The sequence below is a fragment of the Macaca fascicularis genome, chromosome 16 (assembly GCF_037993035.2).
Source record: "Macaca fascicularis isolate 582-1 chromosome 16, T2T-MFA8v1.1".
Classification (NCBI taxonomy): domain Eukaryota; kingdom Metazoa; phylum Chordata; class Mammalia; order Primates; family Cercopithecidae; genus Macaca; species Macaca fascicularis.
Window position 1 is genome coordinate 3,512,791 of NC_088390.1, and position 27,139 is coordinate 3,539,929.

The 27,139-nt window shown below is 41.9% G+C and overlaps 3 protein-coding genes across 7 annotated transcripts in view; 1 reads left to right on the top strand and 2 right to left on the bottom strand.

Annotated features, from left to right (window-relative positions):
- The window catches only part of SPATA22 (spermatogenesis associated 22), a 68,299-nt gene that overhangs the window by 27,658 nt on the left and 13,502 nt on the right, over positions 1 to 27,139 (bottom strand). The gene's annotated exons all lie outside the window — the stretch shown is intronic.
- On the top strand, positions 354 to 27,102 carry ASPA (aspartoacylase). 4 transcript variants are annotated; one of them, XM_015437381.4, is made up of 7 exons: positions 354 to 427; positions 2,722 to 2,984; positions 7,421 to 7,616; positions 9,605 to 9,698; positions 15,724 to 15,831; positions 21,203 to 21,312; positions 26,057 to 27,102. In XM_015437381.4, the coding sequence occupies exons 2-7, from the start codon at positions 2,749 to 2,751 to the stop codon at positions 26,252 to 26,254; spliced, it is 942 nt and encodes a 313-aa protein (XP_015292867.3). In that variant the 5' UTR covers positions 354 to 427; positions 2,722 to 2,748; the 3' UTR covers positions 26,255 to 27,102. The 4 variants fall into 4 exon arrangements, with proteins under 4 accessions (XP_015292867.3, XP_065388673.1, XP_015292866.3 ...); XM_065532601.2 differs by lacking the exon at positions 354 to 427 and adding an exon at positions 703 to 822 and having other exon boundaries at positions 25,535 to 27,102; XM_015437380.4 differs by lacking the exon at positions 354 to 427 and adding an exon at positions 703 to 822.
- Positions 8,417 to 27,139, bottom strand: part of TRPV3 (transient receptor potential cation channel subfamily V member 3) — a 64,395-nt gene continuing 45,672 nt past the window's right edge. For both annotated transcript variants that reach the window (XR_012425126.1, XM_065532596.2), the window contains one exon: positions 8,417 to 9,208. Coding sequence is in view for 1 of the 2 variants with exons in the window: in XM_065532596.2 (XP_065388668.1) it covers positions 8,964 to 9,208 (245 nt within the window). In the remaining variant the exon portion in view is untranslated. The remainder of the gene's footprint in view (positions 9,209 to 27,139) is intronic.

Genomic DNA, 27,139 nt, shown 5'->3' on the forward strand with positions numbered 1-27,139 from the left:
CGGCCTCCCAAAGTGCTGGGATTACAAGGGTGAGACCACGTCCGGCCTCCTTTTGTTTTAAACTACATTATTTTATTAATACATCAGGCAACTCTATCCCACAAAAATCTGTAATGCTGGAAGTTATGCTTACTCTTTTAAGTACTTCAGCATATTATTATATTCAACTTTATAATGAGATAGTGACAACTTGAAAGGGTTTCACTTCATATACTATCAGTTCGCTGAGAACTAATAAAAAAGTGTGGCTTTTGTGGGTCATCCCGAAAATCAAGTACACTTTGGGAAACAGGGAGTTAAAAATCTTTCGGAAGTTAACTTGGTATAAGAGTATGAAAAGCCTCTGTTGCTCTAGTTCTGAGGAAATGCTCTCCTTTTTCCTAATAAAGCTTTCCACCGAAGACAAACTCTGTACACAATAAACAAGGTAAGTATGGGAAATAATTGCTCCAATTCATTAACTCTCAAAAAAGTTATTCATTTTGACATGTAAGAGAAACTTTATTTATGAATGTGAAATGTGCTTCGAAGTGCTGATCTGTTAAAATTCCATAAAACAAGCTTCAAAATGCAAGTCATTTGTGCCAGCTACGAGTAAACTGAAGCAGCATTTCCAGAGAGACTAGGGCAAAGGACAGCACAAACTGCAAATCAGCAGAAAAGAAACCAAGCATAGTAGAGTGTTAATAATTCACCATAGTTACTGCTCTTAAAACCAAAGCAACTAAACAACTGTTATCTGTTTACTTTCACGTGTGTTTTCATCATCTCTGCACCGTCTGAAGTGTTCAGTGTACATGGATGTGGACAGACAGTCAAAGGGTACAGGAGCTTTTTTTTTTCCTATTAGAACAGTCATTTTAATATGTAGATTTGATTTGGTTATTTTGCTTTCTCTATCTCTGCATTTTAAGCTCTTAAAGGAAGAATATTCAATTGGGTTTATTAAATATTAGGAAGCATTCGTATTTTATTTTTCCACCATGTATTTTGTTTGTATGCATGTTTGTTTTCTGAACACACTGTAATGGCTGTTTATGTGAATTCTGAAACAGCAAAACTAGAACTGTGAAGAAGACCAAAAATAACAGAGAGGCATCCTATTGTCCTGTAAAAAAACACTAGACTTGGAATGAGAAACATAGGTCTCAGGCCTGGTTTCTCCTACATCCCTGCAGAACCTTCACTGAGTTACTTAACCTCGCTTTCTTTTTTTTTTTTTTTTTTTTCTTTTTTTTTGAGACAGAGTCTCGCTCTGTTGCTGGGGCTGGAGTGCAGTGGCCGGATCTCAGCTCACTGCAAGCTCCACCTCCCGGGTTTACGCCATTCTCCTGCCTCAACCTCCCGAGTAGCTGGGACTACAGGCGCCCGCTACCTCGCCCGGCTAGTTTTTTGTATTTTTTTAGTAGAGACAGGGTTTCACCATGTTAGCCAGGATGGTCTCGATCTCCTGACCTCGTGATCCGCCCATCTCGGCCTCCCAAAGTGCTGGGATTACAGGCTTGAGCCACCGCACCCGGCCAACCTCTCTTTCATTTACCCCTGCAGTGGGGATGTCAACACCTAACCCACCCTATCGTATAAAATTAATGTATGAATAAATGGAGTGGAAGAACATTATAAATTAAACTGCTGAGCAATTGTAACCAATTATTCTTATTGTACCCTCTATCACACAACCTGGCATTACTAGTACATGGTATTTCCAGTACTTGAACATATTTGACTTTCTGGGTGATTGAGCATGAAATCAAATCAGATTTGGCTCAGAGTCATTTCTCCAAAGGGATGTAATCATCTTAGTATTCTGGATAATTTCCCCTAATAAGACCCCCTTTCGAGTAACACAGTCCAGTGGAGAGTCCCTGCTGACAGTGAATTAGGCCGTGTCTATGAGTTCACATGATGCGGCTAGCACACGCAGTGTGTCCCAAGACATTTGCAGGCATCACAAAGACTTGAAAATTACTAACAGTTGTCTTTCCTTTGGTATTTAGGTAAAAAAGTAAGGAAGATTCATAAGTAAGTTAACACAGAATTACCAAAAATTTCATGAGAAAGAAATGAAGGGATGTTTCAGGGTAGTTTTTCAAGTCCCAAGTGATTACTGATTTGGCCCTTCTGTTTCTGACTGTGAAAAAGCATTCTGAAAGAACGGGTGCTGGTGTAAGAGGAGGTCTCTGAGGGTCAGCCTTTGGCTGTTCATAGAGGTGAGATTCAAATGCCCTCAGATCATGAAACACGCTTGAACTCATTTCAGAGAAGAAAGGTTTTGAAATGCCCATGGAAATACTGAGTGGGCCACTTTTTTTATTTTTTGAGATTAGAAATGTATAAACTTTTTTTATTATGACAGATAATTGTGAAAGCCTCACTGGACAACATCCTAGCTGAGGAAAAGAACAGAATTTTTGCATTAGAATGAAATGCGAATTTATTACTGTATTTAGATCTACTGACCATCTGAGGGAGTTAGAAGTTAAAGTAAACAGCTGTATCTCTAGTTGATCTTTGCATATTTTAATCCAAATATGGTAAAGGGCAGGGCTAAAGAAGACAGTGTCCATAAACGGGGCTCAGAACTTGTAACAGAAAATTAAAATATACTCCACTCAGGGGAATTCTGTACTTTGCCCTTTGGGTAAAGTCTCATTTTGATTTAAATTTCTAAACCTTTCTTAAGAAAATCACATTTCCTTTGATCTCTCTTCTGAATTGCAGAAATCAGATAAAAAACTACTTGGTGAAATGACTTCTTGTCACATTGCTGAAGAACCTATAAAAAAGGTTGCTATCTTTGGAGGAACCCATGGGAATGAGCTAACTGGAGTATTTCTGGTTAAGCATTGGCTAGAGAATGGCGCTGAGATTCAGAGAACAGGGCTGGAGGTAAAACCATTTATCACTAACCCCAGAGCAGTGAAGAAATGTACCAGATATATTGACTGTGACCTGAATCGCATTTTTGACCTTGAAAATCTTGGGTAAGACTCTGTTTTGTATTGTATATGTATGTCTGTTGTGTGAAAAGTGGTAGGTGTGTGAAAGAGAACACATATATGTATATGCAGATGATAATTCATGTCCATACGTGCAGTCGCTATGTTGAATAAGATCACTTTCACTTTTAATTATACTGCATTGTGAATTACACAATTATCTGAACTAGGCATTCACTTGCTCTTTTATAAACTTTCTTAAGCATCGGATTATTAAGTTTTCTTTTCAAATGTATACAGACCGAGACAATACATAGAAAAGGGTTTTGTTTTCAAATCATACCCTGAAAGAAACAGATTTAATAATCCTTTGCACTGAGTTAGTGTTTGGCCGCTATGCTTGTATACATAATTGTTAGCTTTTTAGGAAATTCACTACTACGTTTTCAAGCAACTATGTTTACGGTAATACATAAAGTTCTAGTTCAAAACATGTAATGTTGCTAGTAATATTTGTTGAAAGAAAGAGTGATTAAATATCTTTTGCCAGAAGACATCAGATATTTATGATCCGAAGTAGTAGACATACTTAACTTCTGCGATGCATTGTCATAGATGGGATGCCAGAGATAAGAACTCAAGACACTTCACCCGAATTTTCAGTGTTTAAATTTTGCTGATTTATAATATATTGCACACAACGTATGCAGTCATAACATGCTAGGTTAGGTCCTTATTGTTTTTGCCTTTGTTGACATCATCATAGCTACCACTGTAGATATAATATGCCTCCACATATTTGCTTTTTACCACATCTTCCTTTTTTTCTCTTTTTGAGATGGAGTTTCCCTCTTGTCGCCCAGGCTGGAGTACAATGGCGCAATCTCAGCTCACAGCAGCCTCCACCTCCGGGTTCAAGTGATTCTCCTGCCTCAGCCTCCCGAGTAGCTGGGACTGCAGGCGCCTGCCACCATGTCCGGGTGATTTTTTGTATTTTTAGTAGAGACATGTTGGCCAGGCTGGTCTCAAACTCCTAACCTCAGGTGATGTGCCTGCCTCAGCCGCCCAAAGTGCTAGGATTATAGGCGTGAGCTACCGTGCCTGGCCGCTTTCTTTCTTTTACTAAAAAATATTATGAAACATCTGTTTTTCTCAGAACACTGTGCCAGGTACTGGGGGAGTGCACAGCTCTGTACAACATGGTTTCTACCCCTCAAGGAGTTGGTAGACTACTAGCTAAGATATAAGATACGCACAGGTACAACTAGCCACTCTCTTCTATGTGCTTGTTTTCTGATCAACTCTAATTTGAGTTAGATCATTCCTTAGGTTTAGTCTCACCACAGATCAAAAGATGGACACTACTCTTAATAGAAACATGCCTCACTTTATGGCATAGATGTTTTTCAGGGCACTTATACAGCAGTCATCCTGTTTGTATCAAATCATATTTTTGCTAGCATAACTTTTAATTTGAGAAATGCTTTATCTTTATGACTGAGGTTATGTCAACACAATTCATGCTTCTCTATTGACCTAAGATAGCTGTTAACTAACTTTTATATTACAAGTAAGAATTTGTTGAAGAATAACTTTTAGTCGGCATATTAACTTCCCAAATAGCTGTGGAATGGACTGGGGTGAGTTTATGAGCACCCAGTAGTATGCATTTCAGTGAGCACAGTCTTCTCAGTTAAATTCACTTTCTACTCCTTACTGTTAACACTGTTCAGAGACTAGACTATCCCCAGGGTGGTTAAAAAATTACAAAATAAACTAATTAACTTCTTCCATCTACCTCTCCCAAATTTATTCATTTTCCTGTATTCCTCATCTCAGTGGTAGCATCATTCTCCACCAAGTCCCCTACAAAAATCACCCTAGAACCTTCCCAGTGCTTCATCTCCCACGTCTAGCGGGTCACTAAGTCCTCCCAATTATTCCTTGCAAGTACTTCACCTTCCTCTCCAGTTTTACTACCTTAGTTGATTTCCTCTGTGGATAGTCAGAAGAGCCTCTTAAGAGTCTCTCTGCATCCAGACTTGCTCTGACCCTTCCTGCCATCTATTTTCCATCTGATACCTCTAGGAATCATCCTAATATGCAAATCTGATCATGTCTCTCCCCTGCTGAGGGTTATTTAAAAGTTTATCCAGAATAGATTTAATCAACTTAGTATGGCTAATGCCCTTCAGAATCTCACACTTCCCTGTTCTTCATCCTTTGGGACTCTTCCAATGGGAGCTCAACTGCAGGCATGAGACGTGTCCATCATTTTTCAAAGCTTCCAAGACTTGACTCCGAGCAACTGGGTAGATACTAGCACCATGTACTCAAATGGTAAAGAATGATAAAGAACCAAAATCGTTGGGGGCAACCTCAGGGGGTTATTCCATGAATTAACTTTTAAAATGTATAAAAATCCATTAGGCTTGGTTTGCATATAATAGGAACCTGAAAATAGTGGTTTAAACAAATAAGCGTTCTTGTTCACAAATAATAAATCCAGAGCTAGGCAGTCCAGGGTTCGCGCAGCAGTCACATGATATCATCAATGGCAAAGGTTCCCTCTACCTTCCCACTGCACTGTCTCAACATGCCAGCTTTGTCCTCATGGTTTTTGCTTCAAAGTCAGAAAATAACTACTCCACCTTCCTGATCGCATTCTGGGCAGGAATTACCCTGTTGTACATAGTAGGTCCCTTGAAGATACGAGCAAAAATAACCAAGGAATACAAATAGATGTAATTTTAGGAAAATATGGTCGAATGGTTTAATGAGGAAAAGACAATTTAAAACACTGTATCTAGGAAAAAAAATGTATCCTAACCATTGTGGGAAGTGGGGAGAGGATAGAGGCCTATTTGAGAATGGAAGAAAAGCTATTGGCCCTTGTGCCAGAAAAAATACATATATCTGTACCTGCAAACTTGTGGCCTTTGTGGAGAGGTTACGGACTCTGAAAATTCTGTCCCTGGACTTCTAGTGGTTCCTGGACCTCAATTAAGAATCTCTAATTAGGCCAGGTGTGGCTGCTCATGCTTGTAATTCCAGCACTTTGGGAGGCCAAGGCAGGGGGATTGCCTGAGGCCAAGACTTCTGTAACCACCCAGCAAGTTCTCCTTGTCCGCTGACCAGACAGAGCTGATCTATCAAGACAAGGGAATTGCAATAAAGAGTTTAATTCACGCAGAGCCGGCTGTACAGAAGGCCAAAGTTTTATTATTACTCAAATCAGTCTCCCTGAAAATTCAGAGATTGGAATTTTTAAGGATAATTTAGTGGGTAGGGGCCAGTGAGTCGGGAGTGCTGGTCAGATCGGAGTAAAATCATAGGGAGTTGGAGCTCTCCTCTTACGCTGAATCAGTTCCTGGGTGGGGACCACGAGACCAGATAAGCCAGTTTATCCATCTGGGTGGTGCCAGCTGATCTGTCAATTCAGGGTTTACAAAATATCTCAAGCCCTGATCTTAGGTTTTACAATAGTGGTGTTATCCCCAGGAGCAATTTCAGAAGGTTCAGAATCTTGCGGCCTCCAGCTGCATGACTCCTAAACCATAATTTCTAATCTTGTGGCTAATCTGTTAGTCTTGCAAAGGCAGTCTAGTCCCCAGGAAGGAAGGGGGTTTGTTTTGGGAAAAGGCTGTCATCGTCTTTGTTTCAAAGTTAAACTATAAGTTCCTCCCAAAGTTAGTTCAGTTTACACCCAGGCATAAACAAGGATAGCTTGGAGATTAGAAGCAAGGAGGAGTCAGTTTAGATCTCTTTCATTGTAATAACTGCTGTCTCAGTTATAATTTTTGCAAAGGCAGTTTTAGTTCAAGACCAGCCTGGGCAACATAGCAAGACTCCATCTCCACAAAAGATAAGATTAGCGGGGCATGGTGGCGCACACCTGTAGTTTCAGCTACTCGGGAGGCTGAGATGGAAGGATTGCTTGAGCCCAGGAGTTTGAGGGTACAGTGAGCCATCATTGGGCCACTGCACTCCAGCCTGGGCAACAGAGCAAGATTCTGTCTCAAAAAGTTAAAAGGATCTCTACTTAGATTATGTGAGCCCCTAAGTGACTGCATTTGTGCACTAGAATTAGCTAAAGTAGGGTGAAAAAAGATGCATTTGATGCTCTAGTCCCATAATAAATAACCCAGTGTACCATAACTACTAAGAAACTGTTCATTAAATTACTGGTCGTGTTCAAGACTGAAATCAAATGACAAATTCTGTTTGATATGTCCTACCAACCACATAAATGAACATATTACTTTGCAAGCATGCCAATGCAACATTAGTTATATGGAATCAAATGAAGAAAAAGAATGTAATTTTTCATATATAAACATTTCAGGTAAGGTTTTACTTCCCACACAGATTTTTCATATTAAAGATTTGGCAACGGGTTCTTTTTACACTGTGTTCTTATTATATGTTTATATTATCTCAGGCACAGATGTTGGTAATCTTTTCCTTTCCGCTTATAACAGCAAAAAAATGTCAGAAGATTTGCCATATGAAGTGAGAAGGGCTCAAGAAATATATCATTTATTTGGTCCGAAAGATGGTGAAGATTCCTATGACATTATTTTTGACCTTCACAACACCACTTCTAACATGGGGTGCACTCTTATTCTTGAAGATTCCAGGAATAACTTTTTAATTCAGATGTTTCATTATATTAAGGTAAGGTTAATGTTATTAATTTATAAGTTAGCCAAGGACTTGTCCTTTTAAGTCAACTACGGATGTGAAACAATCAGAAAACGGTTACGAGGGAAGGTGCGAGAGAAATGGGATTTATTCCACAGCCAGGCTTGTGGTTGGGGGAAAGGGTGCTGCCAGAACACAGAGGCAGTGGTGAGAGGAAGGAGAAAAAGAGAGGAAATAAGTAAAATAATAAACACAATTAACAAAGTACTAAAACACTTGTGGATTCTTGGGTCTATAAAATTACACATTTTATCCAGACAGCCATCAGATTGTGGGCTATTAGTTAAAACCAAGTAAAATTAATATTAAAAATGTAAATGGTATGGTCAATTTGTCAAAACCAAGTAAAATTAGTATTAAAACTTTAAATGGTATGGCATCTCAATTACAAGGTTTTAGGAAACTTAAGAAATAGCCCTTCAATGTCGATTAAAGCCCAGTGATAAAAAGATTGCCTCCCTTCAGTCCTGCCCTCGTCCCCATTTGATTTAGACACCCTAGAACACATCTAATCTTTCAGTGCTTCATATAGTTAATCATTTTAAGGCTCAGAAATCTCAGAGAAAATGTGCTAGAAAATAGCAACCAACCAGAAACACACATAAGGAACTGTATGCTTATTTCTGTGTACTAGCCTTCTTTCCTGAGAGCGAGGATGATCGAGAGGAAAGTGTGTGGCCTGTGCTCAGACCCTCACTTTCTCCTTCACTAACCTTATGTAGCAGGACCAGCGGCAGACAAAACCCGGCAGACAAAACTCCTCAGACACCGAGTTACAGAAGGAAGGGGTTTAATCGGCCGGGGGCACCGGAAAGACTCCTGTCTCAAGAGCCGAGCTCCCTGAGTGAGCAATTCCTGTCCCTTTTAAGGGCTCACAACTCTAAGGGGGTGCGTGTGAGAGGGTCGTGATTGAGCAAGCAGGGGGTAGGTGACTGGGGGCTGCATGCACCGGTAATTAGATCGAAACAAAACAAGATAGGGATTTTCACAGTGCATTCCTATACAATGTCTGTAATCTACAGATAACAGAACCAATTAGGTCAGGGGTCGATCTTTAACTACCAGGCCCAGGGTGTGGTGCTGGGCTGTCTGCCTGTGGATTTCATTTCTGCCTTTTAGTTTTTACTTCTTCTTTCTTTGGAGGCAGAAATTGGGCATAAGATGATATGGGGGTAGTCTCCTCCCTTACTTAGACAAAACGCACCATTCCCAAAACCTTGCCTCCTTCATTTTATAAAATTGGTGTCATGACAACACTTACCCATAAGGGCACTCAAAGCCGTAAATGACATAAAGTATTTAACGCATTTAGCCTGATACCTAGCCTATAGTAAAGATTATTAGTTTTGTTTCCCTTAAGTTTTGGACAATAACTGGGTAGTGGTCCTGGTAGGAGATCATAATACAGCTATTCTTCGTTGCCTGTTGAAGAGAGAGCTGAATGCTTTGGTTGCCAGACATGGAAGCAGTATCGCTGACACTTTTGTTATCCAAACAAAGAGGCCTGTCTTCCGTTTTCATGCAGATGAGCAGGAGGACGGGAATCACCCAACATTTGTAGAGAGCTGGACCACAGGAAGAGAAACAGGATTGTTTTAAGAAACCAATACCAAGCTAAATAGTTAAGTGTAACCTGTGATGAAACAAAAATCACCACATCCATTCAGAAAGAACATTTATTTCATGCGTTTTGATCATGGTTCTGGAGAACTATTTAATGTACATTTTACCTGGAAAGACATTGGATAATTCAATTTTATATGAATTTTATATTGTATAATTTATTTGTATGTTTTCAAAGCTATAACAACATTGGGTTTTACAGTGTTTCACAAAGCTGTTTTGCCAATCTTAGTTGATGAAGTAAAATGTACTGAAGGTATTATTGACCCCGTTGAAGCAAAGAGAACAAAATGTACGGTTTTTACATAATAAGAAAGACGTTTTCGATTTTTTTTCAGACTTCTTTGGCTCCACTCCCCTGCTATGTTTACCTTATTGAGCATCCTTCCCTTAAATACGCGACCACCCGTTCTATAGCCAAGTATCCTGTGGGTAAGTCATAGTTCCCATTGTCATAACTCAATAAAACATGTCCTAGCTGAAACTCAGAGAAATTTATTTTTTATTTTTATTTTTTGGAGACAGAGTCTTGCTCTGTCACCCAGGCTGGAGTCCAATGGCATGATCTCAGCTCACTGCAACCTCCACCTCCCGGTTCAAGTGATTCTCCTGCCTCAAGCTCCCTAGTAGCTGGGATTACAGGCATGTGCCACCACACCCGGCTAATTTTTGTACTTTTAGTAGAGATGGGGTTCCACTACGTTGACCAGGGCTGGCCTCAAACTCCTGACCTCAGGTGATCTACCCGCCTCAGCCTCCCAAAGTGCTGGGATTACAGGTGTGAGCCACTGTGCCCGACTGAGAAAATTATTTAAAAAAAAAAACATTTACAGCGACCTTCCATATCCTTAGGCTTATAATTGTCAAGTAACAAGAATTTAGTTCCAGGCAAGCTCTAACTGTAGCAAATTTCCCCAGTTTCACTGAGCAGCTTTCTGGTTTTGTTCATGTTCCCTTTGCTGTAATGTTTGGCCCTTCTATTTAGTCTGGCACAATTCTTCTCATTCACCAGATTCAGTTCACCTGTCACCTCCTATAGAACTTTCCCTGACCCTACTCTACAGCATTAATTACTCCAGAAATGTGTACATTTGACTAATATTTATAGTGTGCCTACCAGAGACCAACCCTGTGCTAGGTGCGGGGGACAGAACAATGAGCAAGACACACAGTCTCCCCTCAAAGAGCTTCGTATCTGATGAGAAGACAGACAGGTAACCAAGTAATCACTGCACAGAGTGATAAATGCTAAACAGGGGCAATTACAGAAGACTGGAAAAGCAGGAAAGACCTAACCCAGTCCTGATGGATCACAGAAGGCCCGAAGAAGTGGGATCCATTTTGAGGTTGTGTGTATGTGTTTGGGGGAGGAAAGGAAAAAAAATTGAGAGCAGGCAACAGGATTCTAGACAAGTGTCTTGAAATTATCTGTGATGAGGCCGGGCGCGGTGGCTCAAGCCTGTAATCCCAGCACTTTGGGAGGCCGAGATGGGCGGATCACGAGGTCAGGAGATCGAGACCATCCTGACTAACACGGTGAAACCCCGTCTCTACTAAAAATACAAAACTTAGCCGGGCGCGGTGGCGGGTGCCTGTAGTCCCAGCTACTCGGGAGGCTGAGGCAGGAGAATGGCGTAAACCCGGGAGGCGGAGCTTGCAGTGAGCTGAGATCCGGCCACTGCACCCCAGCCTGGGCGGCAGAGCGAGACTCCGCCTCAAAACAAAACAAACAAACAAAAAAAACAAAACCAAAAAAAAAAAAAGGAAATTATCTGTGATGAAAGGCCATTGTTTATTTCCAATCTGCTATAGAGCAATACTTTTGTAAAATATAATTTAAAAATGAATTTCTAGAAAAACGATCACATACTTGAATGTTGCAACAATGTCAAATTGCTATAAAAGTTTCTAAACACTTACTTTTACATCTGTACTTATCTTGCCTGGGACTAGTAGCCAACAATTGGTGGACCAGTCCTGGTCCTCAGACAACACTTTAAGGAAAACAGAATATCATATACAAAGGCCCCAAACCCCTAACTGATGACATGCCATGCTTGATACACTGTGTTCTCCATGTATCTTAGTACTCTCTGTTCCCTACCCGCTTCTGTGGGCTACTAATATATGTTTATTAAATATTAGCTCAAATTACCAGTAAGTACATAATTACACACACACACACACACACACACACACACACACACACATGATCATCATTCACAGTTGTTGTTGTTGTTGTTTTTTCTGGGAAAGGTTCTCACTCCGTTGCCCAGGCTGAGTGCAGTGGCATGATCACAGTTCACTGCAGCCTTGACCTCCTGGGCTCAGGCAGTCCTCCCATCTCAGCCTCCCGAGTAGCTTGAACTACAGGCACGTGCCAACACATTTGGCTAATTTTTCATTTTTTGTAGAGACAGGATCTCGGTATGATGCCCAGGCTGGTCTCAAACTCCTGACTCAAGCGATCCTCCCACCTTGGCCTCCCAAAGTGCTGGGATTACAAGCATGAGCCATCACACCTGTACCTCATTCATAGTTTTACTCACACATATCCCACACAGACTCATACAAACTTATCCATTCCTTCCCACACAGGTTCTATAACTGTAACCATGTATAAAATACTAGCCAACCAGAGAATGGCTCGAACCCCGGAGGTGGAGGCTGCAGTGAGCTGAGATCATGCTGTTGCACTCCAGCCGGGGCAACAAAAGTGAAACTCCATCTCAAAAAAAACAAAAACAAAAAAAATACTAGCCATCCAACACTGGTAATACATACATTCATGAGCTTGTCCGGAGTGGTCAGATTTGACTGGATCAGAAAGGCAAGGGATCTGTTTCTCCAAAGTACTTGTGCTACCAGTGACCTACTCCAGGTTGTTTTCTGACCCTCTCCTTATTAAGACCTGTCAAAGATCTGAGAAATTTTACCCGACTTACAAGCTAACCATTAGCCTAGCACCTCTGAGTGGATGCCAGTAGAAGACACAAGACTCCTACAACAGAGACAAACAATAGATTATTGACAGTAGTAAGAGCAGAGTGTCAGCATTTCTGCACCATTCCCCAAGCTCCAGTTCCCACAGGGTGACATGTAGAGAGCCAGATGGCAGCTATCCATGCCAGTGGTTGCATTCTAGGAGAGAAACCCTGAGCTGAGGGAACCTTCTTTTTTTTTTTTTTTTTTTTTTGAGACAGAGTTTCACTCTTGTTGCCCAGGCTGGAGTGCAGTGGCGTGATCTCGGCTCACTGCAACCTCTGCCTCCTGGGTTTAAGCGATTCTTCTGACTCAGCCTCCCAAGTAGCTGGGATTACAGGTGCCCACCACCAAACCCAGCAAATTTTTTGCATTTTTAGTAGAGACAGGGTTTCACCATGTTGGCCAGGCTGGTCTCGAACTTCTGACCTCAAGTGATCTACCCGCCTCGGCCTCCCAAAGTGCTGGGATTACAGGCGTGAGCCACCACGTCCAACTGCGAACCTTCATTTTTATAATGGGCAGTAGGCACAAGTGTCCTTTGCCCCAAGGAAGACCCCATCCCTAACTTCCAAGGCTGTTCACTATACAGACATCCTTGAAAAGATCATCTGGAACAAAAATAGTCCATGTCTTGCTCACGAGACTTGCAGAAATGCAAAAGATCCATGACGAATCCTCTCTCCACATCCCTCTTACCACCTGCTTTGCAATAGACGTTTCACTAGCTGTTTGTCATCTATTCACTTGTTTATCCTGCCAGTTACTAGGCTGTGATTTCATCTTTACCTTCTGGTAACTTCCAGCATGCAGCCCCACACTCTCAAACACCCTGTTTCTTCTCTATTCCATTATCTTTCCTGAGCGTCCCATTAGCATAATTATCGGCAGACTACGCTACAATTAAAATTACAACTGAAAATATTTTTTGCTAAATCTCAGATGGTTTAGCCAAGAGTAATTTAATTTAAAAGCAGGTTGGCAAACAATATAAATAAATAAAAATCTAAACTTATTCTGGATATTCAAGTATTGATACTTTGTGCATAATAAGGGGAACTTTATATGGCCATCTTTGGTGGTCCTATTGTCCGAACCAAAAATTAACTTTTCGATGCAAGATCTCATATCAGAGCAGAATATTTAGATTGTAGGACATGGCTACGGCAGTCAGTGTGGAGCTGAATGAACAATAATTATACAAATAACTTTTCTAAGTCTCAAATGACACCACGGTTAATCTGAGAAAGTTAGGAGAAAGCTGTATCCAGTCACTCTCCCGTGTGTGTGTGTGTGTGTGTGTGTGTGTGTGTGTGTGTGTGTGTGTGTGTTTGGATGATCATAAGAGTGGCTGCAGCAAACTGCTTCTTTCCGGAATAAGGTTTACCTAGAATGATCCTGTCATATTTCTTCTGCCTTGGGAACAGAGTACAAAGGTGCTCCTTGTAGGTGCCTACTAGAAGTTAAAGCAAAATTTGTATGCAGTAATATTCTTAGCGTATTATAAAATGTTGACTCAGAAAGATTGCCTCTCTAATGTTAAACATGCTTTTTTCCAATGAGTGCGTGATATAAAAAATTCCCAATAAAACAGCAAAGTTGGAAGGAGAACATATAACATTTCTGATTATTTACAATGAGCTTAATATTCCTTCCTATTGAAATATTTTAAAGAGTTGGCTCAACTTGTAAGAGCCAAACATACGAGCAGATGTTTGTTCTGGCTAAGAGTAGCATTGCCCACAAATATCATAGCCCAAGATTGATATTTGAAAGTTTGGAAATCTTAAGCTTTTATTTGGTGTCACAGAGAAACAGGATCTGTATCTCTTATTGCTAAGCCTTTGATTCGTTTCAGCTAATTGCCTATATTTGGATATTTAGCTTACTCCAATTCCTTACTTCAAGTATTGATACTTTTGTACATTATAATAAAGATTCCTTTATTCTTAAATCATTGACTAGGGGATTACTATGATTGACTTAAACTATTCAACATTTACTCTTGAACTGGAGAAAAATTTACCTATCTGGAAGATTGGAAGCCCAACTAAAATCAGGATTCTATTAGAAAAAGGAGGAAGGTGAAATGGATTTGGGGTAGGCAAACAACAACGTATTCTATAGTATTCCTACAGACATATCTACAAACACACTTTTTCACGTTTGTATACGTCATTTATTCTCAGATGCATACCTTAGCCACATTTACGACACCATATACTTAAATATATGTTCATGCATATATGCAAGAAACCTAAGCACAACAAATAAAAAATGATGCAAGAGAATATGATAAGATTTTGTGTAGCGGCAAATAACAGAAGCGGGTGAAAACAAGATGAGTGTAAAAGAATGCAGTATGTTAATGGGTGGAAGAGAATGAGGGCAGTGCAGTTGGTAAATGGTTTGACAAATGGAGAAGGTGGTGACTGGGGAGATGACTTTGTGGGAGACTTGAACAGGAAGGAAGGGTCTACAAAAGTAGTTTAAAGAGTGTTTTGTAGGTATAAGGATGGATGCTTAACAGCCATACAAAGTAGACCGAATAGTATAGGCATCATTTCATATGAGTTAGAAGAAATGAACACAAGTTTTTCCTGCATAAAATTAAAACCAGGCCGAGCACAATGGCTCATGCCCATAATCCCAGTACTTGGGGAAGCCGGGAAGGGCAGATCACCTGTAGTCAGGAGTTTGAGACCAGCCTGACCAACATGGTGAAACCTTGTCTCTACTAAAAATACAAAAATAAGCCTGGAATGGTGGCCTATGCCTGTAACCCCAGCTACCCCGGAGGCTGAGGCAGGAGAATCGCTTGAACCTGGGGGGCAGAGGTTGTGGTCAGCAGAAATCACACCATTGCACTCCAGCCTGGGTAACAGAGTGAGACTCCATCTCGGGAAAAAAAAAAAAAAATTAAAACCATTGCACTATTGTGTTAGGATGGATTGTTATGTTAAGGGCAAAATAGTTGCTCAAGGATCACATAGATTGTCATATTGACTGAAATCCATGATTCATCTAGTCTGGATTTCTGTGAAATCTATAAAAATAGATGTCCTTCCTCCCGTCACAGCTAAATGTTAGATCTTAACAGTTTCTCTTCAGGTCCACCTATTATTTTGTCAGCATAAACTTGTTCACCTCTTTTACTATGTTATGACTTTTAAATATTTTAGCAATATTGAAGGAAATTTAAAAAGGCCACAAGAGTTTCCTATTTCTAACATCACTGATTTTTTCCACGTTCTTTCCCAGTCTTTATTCACTGTGCATCTAATTTGAACATGTAGATGTTCAGCTTTACGTTTTGCCTCAAATATTATGTCTCAAATATTTTCCATAATGCTACATGGTTTGCCTTTTTAATAATTTTTAATAACATAATCCTACATTTTGATACATTAAAATGCTTAGTTTTATACTATATTTTAATACTGATATAAATGTGACTCTCTCCTTCTGTGCCTAGGTATAGAAGTTGGTCCTCAGCCTCAAGGGGTTCTGAGAGCTGATATCTTGGATCAAATGAGAAAAATGATTAAACATGCTCTCGATTTTATACATCATTTCAATGAAGGTAAGTAAGTAATGAAGGCAACGTCATCAAACTTAACCACCAAACATTTCAATAACAATTGGAGCCTGGGTCAAATTTGCCATGCCAATGATATGAACTGCTTTTTAAAATTTTTATTCACTTCAGCTATTCCTCAATGGCCAGAATAGACACATTCAAGAAAAGCAGCTGCCAAATAAAGACTCCACATTAAATTCTTATTTCCTGTTAATCTCCATTTTAAAAAGAAAAGAAACATGAGAAAATACAAACGCCCAGTAAACATATGAAAAGATGTTCAACATCACTGGTAATTAGAGAAATGCAAATTAAAATAAGAAATCATTTCCCCCATTAGGTTGGGAAAATATTAAAGTCTGCCAGTATCAAGCGTTGGTAAATGTGTAGGAAAAGGGGACACTCTGATTACCTGCTGGTGAACATATAAGTGAACATATAAGTTGGTAAAGACATTTTAGAGGATAATTTTACAGCATCCACTTCTTAAAACACACCAATCTTATTACCCAGCAATTCCACATCTCAAAGAAACACAAGCACAAGCAACATGTTGTTTACAAAGATTGTTATCGTGCATCATTGATAACAGCAAAAGAATGGAAACAGCACGAATGTCCACCTGTTGGTGGACAGTTAAATAAACTCACATGGAAGAATCTTCTAAACACATTGGTAATTAGCAGAAAGCAAACTGCAGACCAAGACATTCAGTATGCCAACTGGCTTTAAAATAATCATCATCATCACCTTCTAGGATACATATATATGTTAACATATCACAGGAAAAGTCTTAGAAGAAAACACACCAAACTGATAACAGTGGTTACCGGGGAGGGGAGGGAAAACCCAGGCTAATTTTGTCTTAATTATATTCAATAAGAATAATGTATTTTTGTATTATTTCTGTAATTAAAAATTAATTAAATGGGGACTGGTGGATGAGGTGGGTATATGGAGCTCTATGTACTATCTGCTGATTCATTTGATAAATCTAAAACTACACTAAAAAGTCTATTAATTATAAAAAATAAGTTTACTTAAAATGGAAAATAAGTGCTTAAAATCAAAGAGGCATTCTATGTAAACAATTATTCCAACAGACTGAGTTGAAATTGTTGAGGAATGGGCAATTATAGCAACAGAGCTGGTGTGCACTTCGGTGTCTGTGGGGAGTAAATTCCTTAACCTCAGATTGTGCATCCTACTGTGATCACAGACATTCCTTTTGTGCTTGGGAATCCTTTGAGTCCAAAATCATGAAAACTGAAAGTCTGCTTTTTACCATCTTTGTCTGAGGTCAGGTTCTATACTGTCTAATGAAACTGGTTTTGAAAAGATCACAACATATTTACAATAAACCCTTTGAATAGTAAGTGTAGGACTACAACATGTTAAGAAGTGATACGTTCAAATAGAAGGCCACAAATCTGGGTGGAAAACATGGTTTTCAGATCATGGTCCGCAGAACCCTATCACAAGGGTGGAGAAAAGCAGTTCCTAGAACACCCTACCCCTCATCTCTGCTTCAGCCAGAGCTCTTCTGTATGTTAGAGCTCTTCTGTATGTTAGAGCTCTTCTGTGTAACATTTCACTTAAGCAAAGGATTCTGCAACTCAGAAATTGTCAACCATGATTAATTTAGACTATCCAGCTTGGTGGATTTTCAACTGCACACTCGTATCCAAAGAATGCTGACAAATGAATCATTGCCGCCACGTGAAAAGTCTCAAGAAGTGTGTAGAAGGGCTTCATTCTTGACTCAGTGCTACTCAGAATTGTAGTTAGTGACTTGGATAAAGACATATGTGACATGCTTACCTAAGTGACAGGTCGCAGGAAGATAGCAGGAAAACATCCTGCTGTTGAGAAGGCAGACCCAAGAAGTCCTGACAATCTTTAACAATTGTTTAAACCAAATATTTAAGGTTAACAACATCAGGGACAAAGTTTTGTTCTTATGTTTAAAAAAAAATCCCAGAATAAGGGAGGTAATGGTCTTTTTTTCTGCCTTGCATAAACAACACTTGAGAACCATAAATAAATTCTGAATCCATAATCCAGGAGAAACATCTATAAAGAGGAACTTAGCCAAGGAGAGCATTGAGAATGTCGAAGAGGTTGAAAACCATATTGAGAATAATTCCTGGCCAGGCGCGGTGGCTCATGCCTGTAATCTCTGCACTTTGGGAGGCCAAGGCAGGTGGATCACTTGAGGTCAGGAATTCGAGACCAGTCTGGGCAACATGGGGAAACCTCGTCTCTACTAAAAATGTAAAAATTAGCTGGATGTGGTGGCGTGCACCTATAATTCCAGCTACACTGAAGGCTGAGGCATGAGAATCGCTTGAACCCAGGAGGCAGAGGGTGCAGTGAGCCGAGATCACACCACTGCACTCCAGCCTTGGTGACAAAGTGAGACTGTCTCAAAAAAAAAAAAAAAAAAAAAAAAAGAGGAAAGAAAAGAAAGAAGTCTACATTGGAAAGAAATTCGACATATTTTCTGTGACCCACAGGGCAGAAGGGAATCAATGAGATAAAGTTACCTAGAGACAGAATTTTTTTTTTTTTTTTTTTTTTTTTTGAGACAGGGTCTCACTCTGTTGCCCAGGCTGGAGTGCAGTGGTGCAATTATGGCTCACTGGAGCCTCAAGCCCCTGGGCTCAAGCAATCCTCCCACCCAGCCTCCTGAGTTGCTGGGACTACAGGCGTGCGCCACCACACCCAGCTAATTTTTGTGGTTTTTGTAGAGATGGGGTTTTGCCATGTTGCCCAGGCTGGTCTCAAACTCCTGAGCTCAAGCAATCTGCCTGCCTCGGCTTCCCAAAGCATTGGGGTTACAAGCCTGTGCCATTGCGCCCGGCGAGACAGAAGTTTCTTACTAACAAAGCTGAGCAGCAATGGAACGGGCCACACTTTGTGAGGCTGTAAGAAGTCATCTTACTTCTGTGGCTGTAAGATGGCCAGAATGATACGGAGAATACTCAAACATAGATGGAAGTTAGGCTTTCAAGACTCCTTCCAACCGTAAGTAGCAAAAACATACTCCTTTGTGTTCTATCAGTTTTTACTTTCTTCCTATCGAGCTTTCTGGCTTAAAGAAATGAGATCTGGTAAGTTCCCATCTTCATCTCGGAAGGTGTGGTAGATTTTAATTCTTCCCTTTCCTGCATCCACATCCTGACAGTGTGATGTTTTGTATCCTTCTGTTCAGAGAAAGAGTCTATTTTTCCACTCCTGGAATAGCTGGCTTGCCCACATGACTTGTTTTGTGCTGTAGAAGAGGCTTGAAAAGCACTGCACATTGGAGCTTGCTTTCTTCCTGCTCTTGGAAACCCTGTACATGTACCATTATGTGCCACAGCCCACACTGGCCTGCTGGATAGTGAAAGCCTTTGAGGTGGAAAACTCAGGCACCCTAACAGACAGTCACACAACTCCAGCTGACAGACATAAGAGTGAGGCCATCCCATAGGATCCAGCCTCCAGGCGAGCTGTCAGCTTACCACAAAGGCAGAAGCAAAATAATCAAAAATCCACAAAGCCAGTGTAGACGGAAGAAACTTTCCAACCAACCCACAGAATCATGAACTAAATTAAGAGGTAGTTGTTTGAAGCCACTAAATTCTGGGGTAGCATGTTATGCAGCAGAAGCTAACTGATACAGAAGTGATCACTGGGTATCTCCATTCTAACTCTGCTCTAAAGGCAAAGGAAGGCTTTCCTTTGAGTTGTGACCATAACACGCTATGGGCCCTACATTGGACCAAAAGTTCACCCTGTGTGCTCAGAGACAGCCTGGTATGTATGTAAACTACTCCTTTTCCAAGTTTCTAGGAATTGGGTTGTTTGATGTTGCTGCATCTTTGGAAGCTGGTGTCCACCCCAGCAGGCTTGGACAGATCTTGCAGATCTTGCATCGCAAGATCCCACTACTCAGGAGCTGTCCAAGTGTTTAATGTACTTAGTTAAGAAAAAGAGGCCAGGCGCAGTGGCTCACGCCTGTAATCCCACCACTTTGGGAGGCTGAGGCAGGCGGATCACAAGGTCAAGAAATCAAGACCAGCCTGACCAACACGGTGAAACCCCGTCTCTACTAAAAATACAAAAATTAGCCAGGTGTGGTGGCAGGCGCCTGTAGTCCCCGCTACTCAGGAGGCTGAGGCAGGAGAATCGCTTGAACCCGGGAGGTGGAGGTTGCAGTGAGCCGAGATCACACCACTGTACTCCAGCCTGGGCGACAGAGCGAGATTCCATCTCAAAAAAAAAAAAAAAAAAGAAAGAAAGAAAAGAAAAGAAAGAAAAAGAGCACAAGACTGAAGCACCGGCCGGGCGCGGTGGCTCAAGCCTGTAATCCCAGCACTTTGGGAGGCCGAGGCGGGCGGATCACAAGGTCAGGAGATCGAGACCACAGTGAAACCCCGTCTCTACTAAAAATACAAAAAATTAGCCAGGCGCGGTGGCGGGCACCTGTAGTCCCAGCTACTCAGGAGGCTGAGGCAGGAGAATGGCGGGAACCCGGGAGGCGGAGCTTGCAGTGAGCCGAGATCGCGCCACTGCACTCCAGCCTGGGCAACAGCGTGAGACTCCGTCACAAAAAAAAAAAAAAAAAAAAAAAAGACTGAAGCACCTTAGCTTCTGGAACTCCTCCTGAAAATATGCAGTCATAAAACATCATAGCTGGAAGGGTCCTCCAAGATAAACTAATCCAAGACCTTCATTTGATAGGTCAAGAAAGGGAGCCTCAAGAAGTTAAGCATCTTGTTCAAGGCCACATAGCCAGGGGATTAGAGCCCAGGTCTCCTGACCCCCAGACCCAGATTCTTTTTCTCCCCAACTGGCTTTTTCAGTTCTGTTTTCTGCCTCTGTCTTCGGCGTGTTTGTGGACAGGGTGCTCACAGGAATCATTCAAGGACATCTTTTGGCCTGGTACCATTTATGAACATCCTTAACTAAACGTTATCTGTTCTCCTCATCGCTGTCTTCATTTTGTTACTGTTGTTGTTGTTATTATTGTTTCTTCCTTACATTATCAACTTCCCTTTTTCCAGAATTTTTTTTTTTTTTTTTTTTTTTGAGACAGAGTTTCGCTCTTGTTGCCCAGGATGGAGTGCAATGGCTCACTGCAACCTCCACCTCCCAGGTTCAAGAGATTCTCCTGCCTCAGCCTCCCGAGTAGCTAGGATAATCCCAACCCAGGTATTTTTAGTAAAGACGAGGTTTCACCATGTTGGTCAGGCTGGGCTCGAACTCCCGACCTCAGGTGATCCACCCGCCTTGGTCCCCCAAAGTGCTGGGATTACAGGTGTGAGCCACCGCGGCCGGCCCAGAGATTTTTTTTAGTTGCCATTGATACATATTGCTTTTGTCATAGGAAAAGAATTTCCTCCCTGTGCCATTGAGGTCTACAAAATTATAGAGAAAGTTGATTATCCCAGGGATGAAAATGGAGAAATTGCTGCTGTCATCCATCCCAATCTGCAGGTAACATTTGTTCTTTCTTTAAAGTGTTGAAAGTAACAATGCTGTACCTTTGAACGGAAGTTTACAGCTTACACAGCACTTCGCGCACATTCACCCATTTGATGTCTCAAAAGACACCGAGCGTAGGCAGGGAAGATGTTCGGACAGTCGTTCAATAAATACTTATGAAGTGTAACCTGTGCTGGCTGTGTGGACACATCAGTGTAGGTACGGTCTACACTCGCAATGGAATTTCTAGTGTAGGTACACGAAAGTCTAAGTTGCAGTCTAGAAATGAAGATAGCCAGATGCAATGACAGAATAATGAGGTAGAAGAGGATTGCTCAGACAAGGCTGCTTAGAGAAAGTGAAATTCCTACTCACATTCAACGGGTAGGAATTATGATGTCTATGTTAATAGAAGGAAATACAGGGCCGGAAGTTAGATCCTTCCCATAGCCATTTAGCTATCAAGGACAGATCCCGAGTTAGTGCTCTTTGCAGTTGGCCACATTGCTTGCTACCTCCCTGTGACAGAATAAGTTAAACAACTGTAACCTCTTTCTTCTGCCACCATTCCCCGACTCTCCTCAGAACCCCAGAATCTACTCCTTGCCTAGTTTTATCAATAATGACATAGTGAAGAAGGGGGGAAAAAAAAAAGGCTCTTGAGAGAATGTAGGAGGTTTTTTTTTTTTGTTTTTTTTTTTTGTTTTTTTTTTTTGTGATGGAGTCTGGCTCTGTCGCCCAGGCTGGAGTGCAGTGGCTGGATCTCAGCTCACTGCAAGCTCCGCCTCCCGGGTTTGCGCCATTCTCCTGCCTCAGCCTCCCGAGTAGCTGGGACTACAGGCGCCCGCCACCTCGCCTGGCTATTTTTTTTGTATTTTTTAGTAGAGACGGGGTTTCACGTGTTAGCCAGGATGGTCTCGATCTCCTGACCTCGTGTTCCGCCCGTCTCGGCCTCCCAAAGTGCTGGGATTACAGGCTTGAGCCACCGCGCCCGGCCAAGAATGTAGGAGGTTTAAATCCAGAAAAGGCAAAGGGAAAAGGAGAGAAGAACAGATTTCCAAAGCCGAAGAATCCACTCCCCAGTGCGAGTGCCCTGCACACTCCCAGACCTCAGAGATGGAGGAGAACCTGGTGGATTATCCAGTCTGGGGCTTTCAACCCTCACTAACCTTTACGTAGAGAGCGTTTAAAAAACATAATAATAGCAATGGCAGGACTCCACTTTGAGATACTCTGATCTTTCTGGCTTGGATAATCAGGGTTGAAAAGCACTGATTGATCCAGTTCCTATCCCTGTTTAGTGACTCCAATAGTCATCCAGACTTGCAACTGAATGGAGTGGCCTCTGCCCAGTAATACAGACGAGTGAAGCAAATCCTGCTTTGTGGCTTAATGGGACCCAGGTGGAAACCTGAAGAAGGAGCCTTAGGCAGCGTTTGTTTTTGTTTTTTGAGACGGAGTCTCACTCTGTCACCCAGGCTGGAGTGCAGTAGCGCCATCTCGGCTCACTGAAAGCTCCGCCTCCTGGGTTCAAGTGATTCTCCTGCTTCAGCCTCCCGAGTAGCTGGGATTACAGGCTCAGGTCACCACAACCAGCTAAGTTTTGTATTTTTAGTAGAGATGGGGTTTCATCATGTTGGCCAGGATGGTCTCGATCTCCTGACCTCGTGATCCACCCGCCTTGGCCTCCCAAAGTGCTGGGATTACGGGCGTCAGCCACCGCGCCCGGCCTTAGGCAATGTTTTAAAGGAAAGGTAAAGACTGGGGGAGAGAAAGGAAGAAAGCACTATTGGTGACAAAAATATCAAGTACAAGAAACAGAGGCCAGGGTGATGATGTCATGGCAGGCTAAAACAGGATTTTTCAGGTTTTAGGATACTCTTGAGGAGTACAAAAATAATCCCGGGCAGATGGAGAAGTGAGATGAATGAGATCAGTAGCAGACTGGGCTAGTGGTAGGTCTTGAAAGTTAGGAAGGATGGTTTTGATTTGACAGACAATAAGGAATGGCTCAGTATTCTACAGGAGGGATTGATTGGTTAATTCTTCCAACAAGTATTTTTGAATGACAGCTAAGCTCATTCTGCGCCCTGAGATTCAAGATAGGGAAGGTTCCTCATGGAGCTTCCATCCCAATGGGTGAGGAGAACTGACCATGAGTAATAAACAATATGTAAACCAAATCATTTCAAACTGTAATAAGTGATATAAAAGAAATAATATAAAATAATAATATAGCAGAGGTTATAACAAAGAGTTCCAGTTAGACGGAGTGGTCACAAAGTGCCATCTCAGAGATGGTGGCACTGAAGTTGGAACCTACAAGATGAGAAGCCAGCCATGTGGAAGGCTAGTGAAAGGGCCTGAGGCTGGAACAAACTTGGAGCACTTCAGGAACAGCAAGAAGACCCATGTCCCTGGAGAGTAGGAGTGAGCAGAGGATGGTAGAGCCTGGAGAAAACACACAGTCCGAGACCCGGTTATGAGTCTAGATTTTGTCCTAAGACTGATAGTTCTTACTAAGGGATGCTCATCGGAATCACGTAGGGGACCCCCTCCCAATGCCTAGAACCCACCACAAACTACTAATGTAGCACTTCTCAAACTCGAGCCACGTGACAATTACCTGGGGAGCTTTTTTAAAATGCTGATTCCTGGCCAGGAGCAGTGGCTCGTGCCTGTAATCCCAGCGCTTTGGGAGGCCAAGGTGGGCAGATCATGAGGTCAGGAGATCGAGACCATCCTGGTTAACACAGTGACACCCCATCTCTACTAAAAATATAAAAAATAAACTGGGCGTGGTGGCGGGCGCCTGTAGTCCCAGCTACTCGGGAGCCTGAGGCAGGAGAATTGCTTGAACTCGAGAGGCGAAGGTTGCAGTGAGCCGAGATTGTGCCACTGCACTCCAGCCTGGACAGAGTTGAGACTACGTCTGGAAAAAAAAAAAAAAAATGCTGATTCCTGAGTCCTATTCCCAGCTCTGATCTAATTCATCAGGGTGTAGACAGGGAATCAGTTGAGTTCACCAGATGATTTTCATGTGGCTCAGGTCTGGGTAGCACTGCACGACATCAGGATCTCCGCAGGTGGAGCTAGCCAGACGTGTGTTGAAGAAGTTCCGTTAGTGACTCTGGGGCAAGTCTCTGCCTGAAAACCACCAGTTCAGAGAAACAGTTCTCAGCCGAGCCACCCTGTAAATCATCTGGGGCCTCAATACAATAAACACAGAAAACAGTGAACTATGAATGGGTAGCATGACGGATTCAAGGAGGCGGGTGAAAGAAGTCCGTATCCGGATGGCATGGTTGCAGGTTGTATGACTCCATGCTCTGCATATGTCCAAACTCACAGATCTGTACACAAGAATGAGTGAATTTCACTGTATGTAAATTTTAAAATAAAATTTAAAAAGAATGCTGCCTAGGCCCTCCTCAGAGATTCTGAGTTGATTTATCTGAAATGGGCCGGCCCCTCTCCCTGTATATATGTATTTAACATCCCAGGCGATGATAATGTGCCACCAGGATGGAGAAAACTGCTGTGATGCGGCACTTCTCGAACGTTAACGTTGTACACGTGAATGTCGGGGACCTGTTAACCTGAAGATTTCGATTGGGCAGGTCTGCTGCGCCTAACGAAATCCTGCCTTTCTAACAAGCTCCGGGGTGATGCGGATGCTGCTGGGAAATGTTGGAAATGCAGAATCCCAGGCCCCCCACCCCCGACCTATAGAATCAGAATCTTCATCTTAACACAATCCCCAGATGATGTGCAAGCACCTCAAAGTTTGAGAAGAACTGTTCTGGGGTTCCTGTGGTGTGACGGCCACGGTGCTTGAGGGTGCAGAGGTCCAAATGCCTGGTGCAGGACCGTTCAGGGAACTCAGACGTGACTCTAATGCAGGACACATTTGGAATACACCCACCTTGTCTCAGACTCTCCCCAGCCCAGCACCACCTTCTCTCACCAATCCCTATCAGAATAGAATCTCCTTGCATGCAGGTACGACATGGCTCATCTTTATATTTCCCAACAGTAGAACATCTTGCACACAGAAGACTCTTAATGGATATTTCCTACATTTTGCTGAACAGAATTTAACTTGAGCTGGCAACAGGCAGACTATGCACTTAGGTAGACATGCATTTCATTTTGCCTTTTAATATTATAAATCTCTTTGGCTACATTCAAGGTAACCCTGGTATTGAAGCAAACTACTTTTTATTTTTTTCAGATGCAGGGTCTCGCTCTGTCGCCCAGGCTGGAGTGCAGTGGTGTGAACACAGCTCACTGCAGCCTCGCCCTCTGGGGGCTTGAGCATTCCTCCCACCTCAGCCTCCTGAGTGTCTGGGACTACGGGCATGCACCACCACACACAGTTAATTTTTTGTATTTTTTCTAGAGCTAGGATCTCTATGTTGCCCAGGCTGGTCTTGAACTCCTAGGCTCAAGCGATCCGCCCACATCGGCCTCCCCAAGTGCTGGGATTACAGGCGAGAGCCACTGCACCTGGCTGAAGCAAATGTTAATTACATGTGTCAGTTATACAAAATCAAAGGGGAACTCTTCAAACTACTGCCAAATTTCATGACCCAATTTCAGCGCAGTCAGATCACTTGCCTGCATCTCGATGCCTCGCTCAAGTATCTCTTTTAAAACAACAGAATACTGTAATGTGTTAGTTGTCTAGAGTCTGACATAAATTTTTAGAGGAGAAAAACCAAATGTAATGTGTATTTTGATTGTTTCCTGAGAGGATCAAGACTGGAAACCACTGCATCCTGGGGATCCCATGTTTTTAACTCTCGATGGGAAGATGATGCCATTGGGCGGAGACTGTACCGTGTACCCCGTGTTTGTGAACGAGGCCGCATATTACGAAAAGAAAGAAGCCTTTGCAAAGACAACTAAACTAATGCTCAATGCAAAAAGTATTCGCTGCTCTGTACATTAGAAATCACTTCTAGCTCACATCTTACACAGTGTCTTACAAATTCTGCTAGTTTGTAAGCTCCTCAAGAGCAGGGTTGTGCCTTATTCAACTGCATTCATAGCTCCTAGCACAGTGCCTTATTCGGTAGGCATCCAAGCAAATTTCTTAAATTAATTAATATATCTTAAAGGTACCATATTTTATGTATGTAGCTTATTCAAAGAAGTGTTTCCTATTTCTGTAGAGTTTATTATACATTATACTTGGGTAGCTCAACATTCTTAATCAACAGCCTTTGTATTCAGAATATAAAATTGAAATAGATATATATATAAAGTTATTTTATTGTGCTTTGCTTTATTGCACTTCACAGATAACTGTATTTTTTTTTTTACAAATTGAAGGTTTTGGGCAACCCTGTGTCTAGAAAGTCTAACAGTGCCATGTTTCCAACAGCATGTACTCACTCCTTGTCTCCTTGATAATAGCTTGATATTTCAAGCTTTTTTTATGATTTCTTATATCTGCTATGGTGATCTGTGATCGGTGGCCTTTGATGTTACTGTTGTTAAGTGTTTTGGGGGCACCATGAATTGTGCCCATGTGAGACTGTGAACTTAGTGAAGGTTGTGTGTGTTCTAACTGCTCTACTGACCGGCCATTTCCTTGTCTCTCTCCCTGTCCTCCGGCCTCCCTATTCCTTAAGACACAATAATTAATAACTCTACAACAGCCTCTATGTGTTCAAGTGAAAGAAAAGGTCATACTTGTAAAAATTAAGCTTAGTGAGGAAGGCATGTCAAAAGCTAAGACAGGCGGAAAGCTAGGCCTCTTGCACCAGTTAGCCAAGTTGTGAATTCAAAGAAAAAGATCTTGAAGAAAATTAAAAATTCTACTCCACTGCAC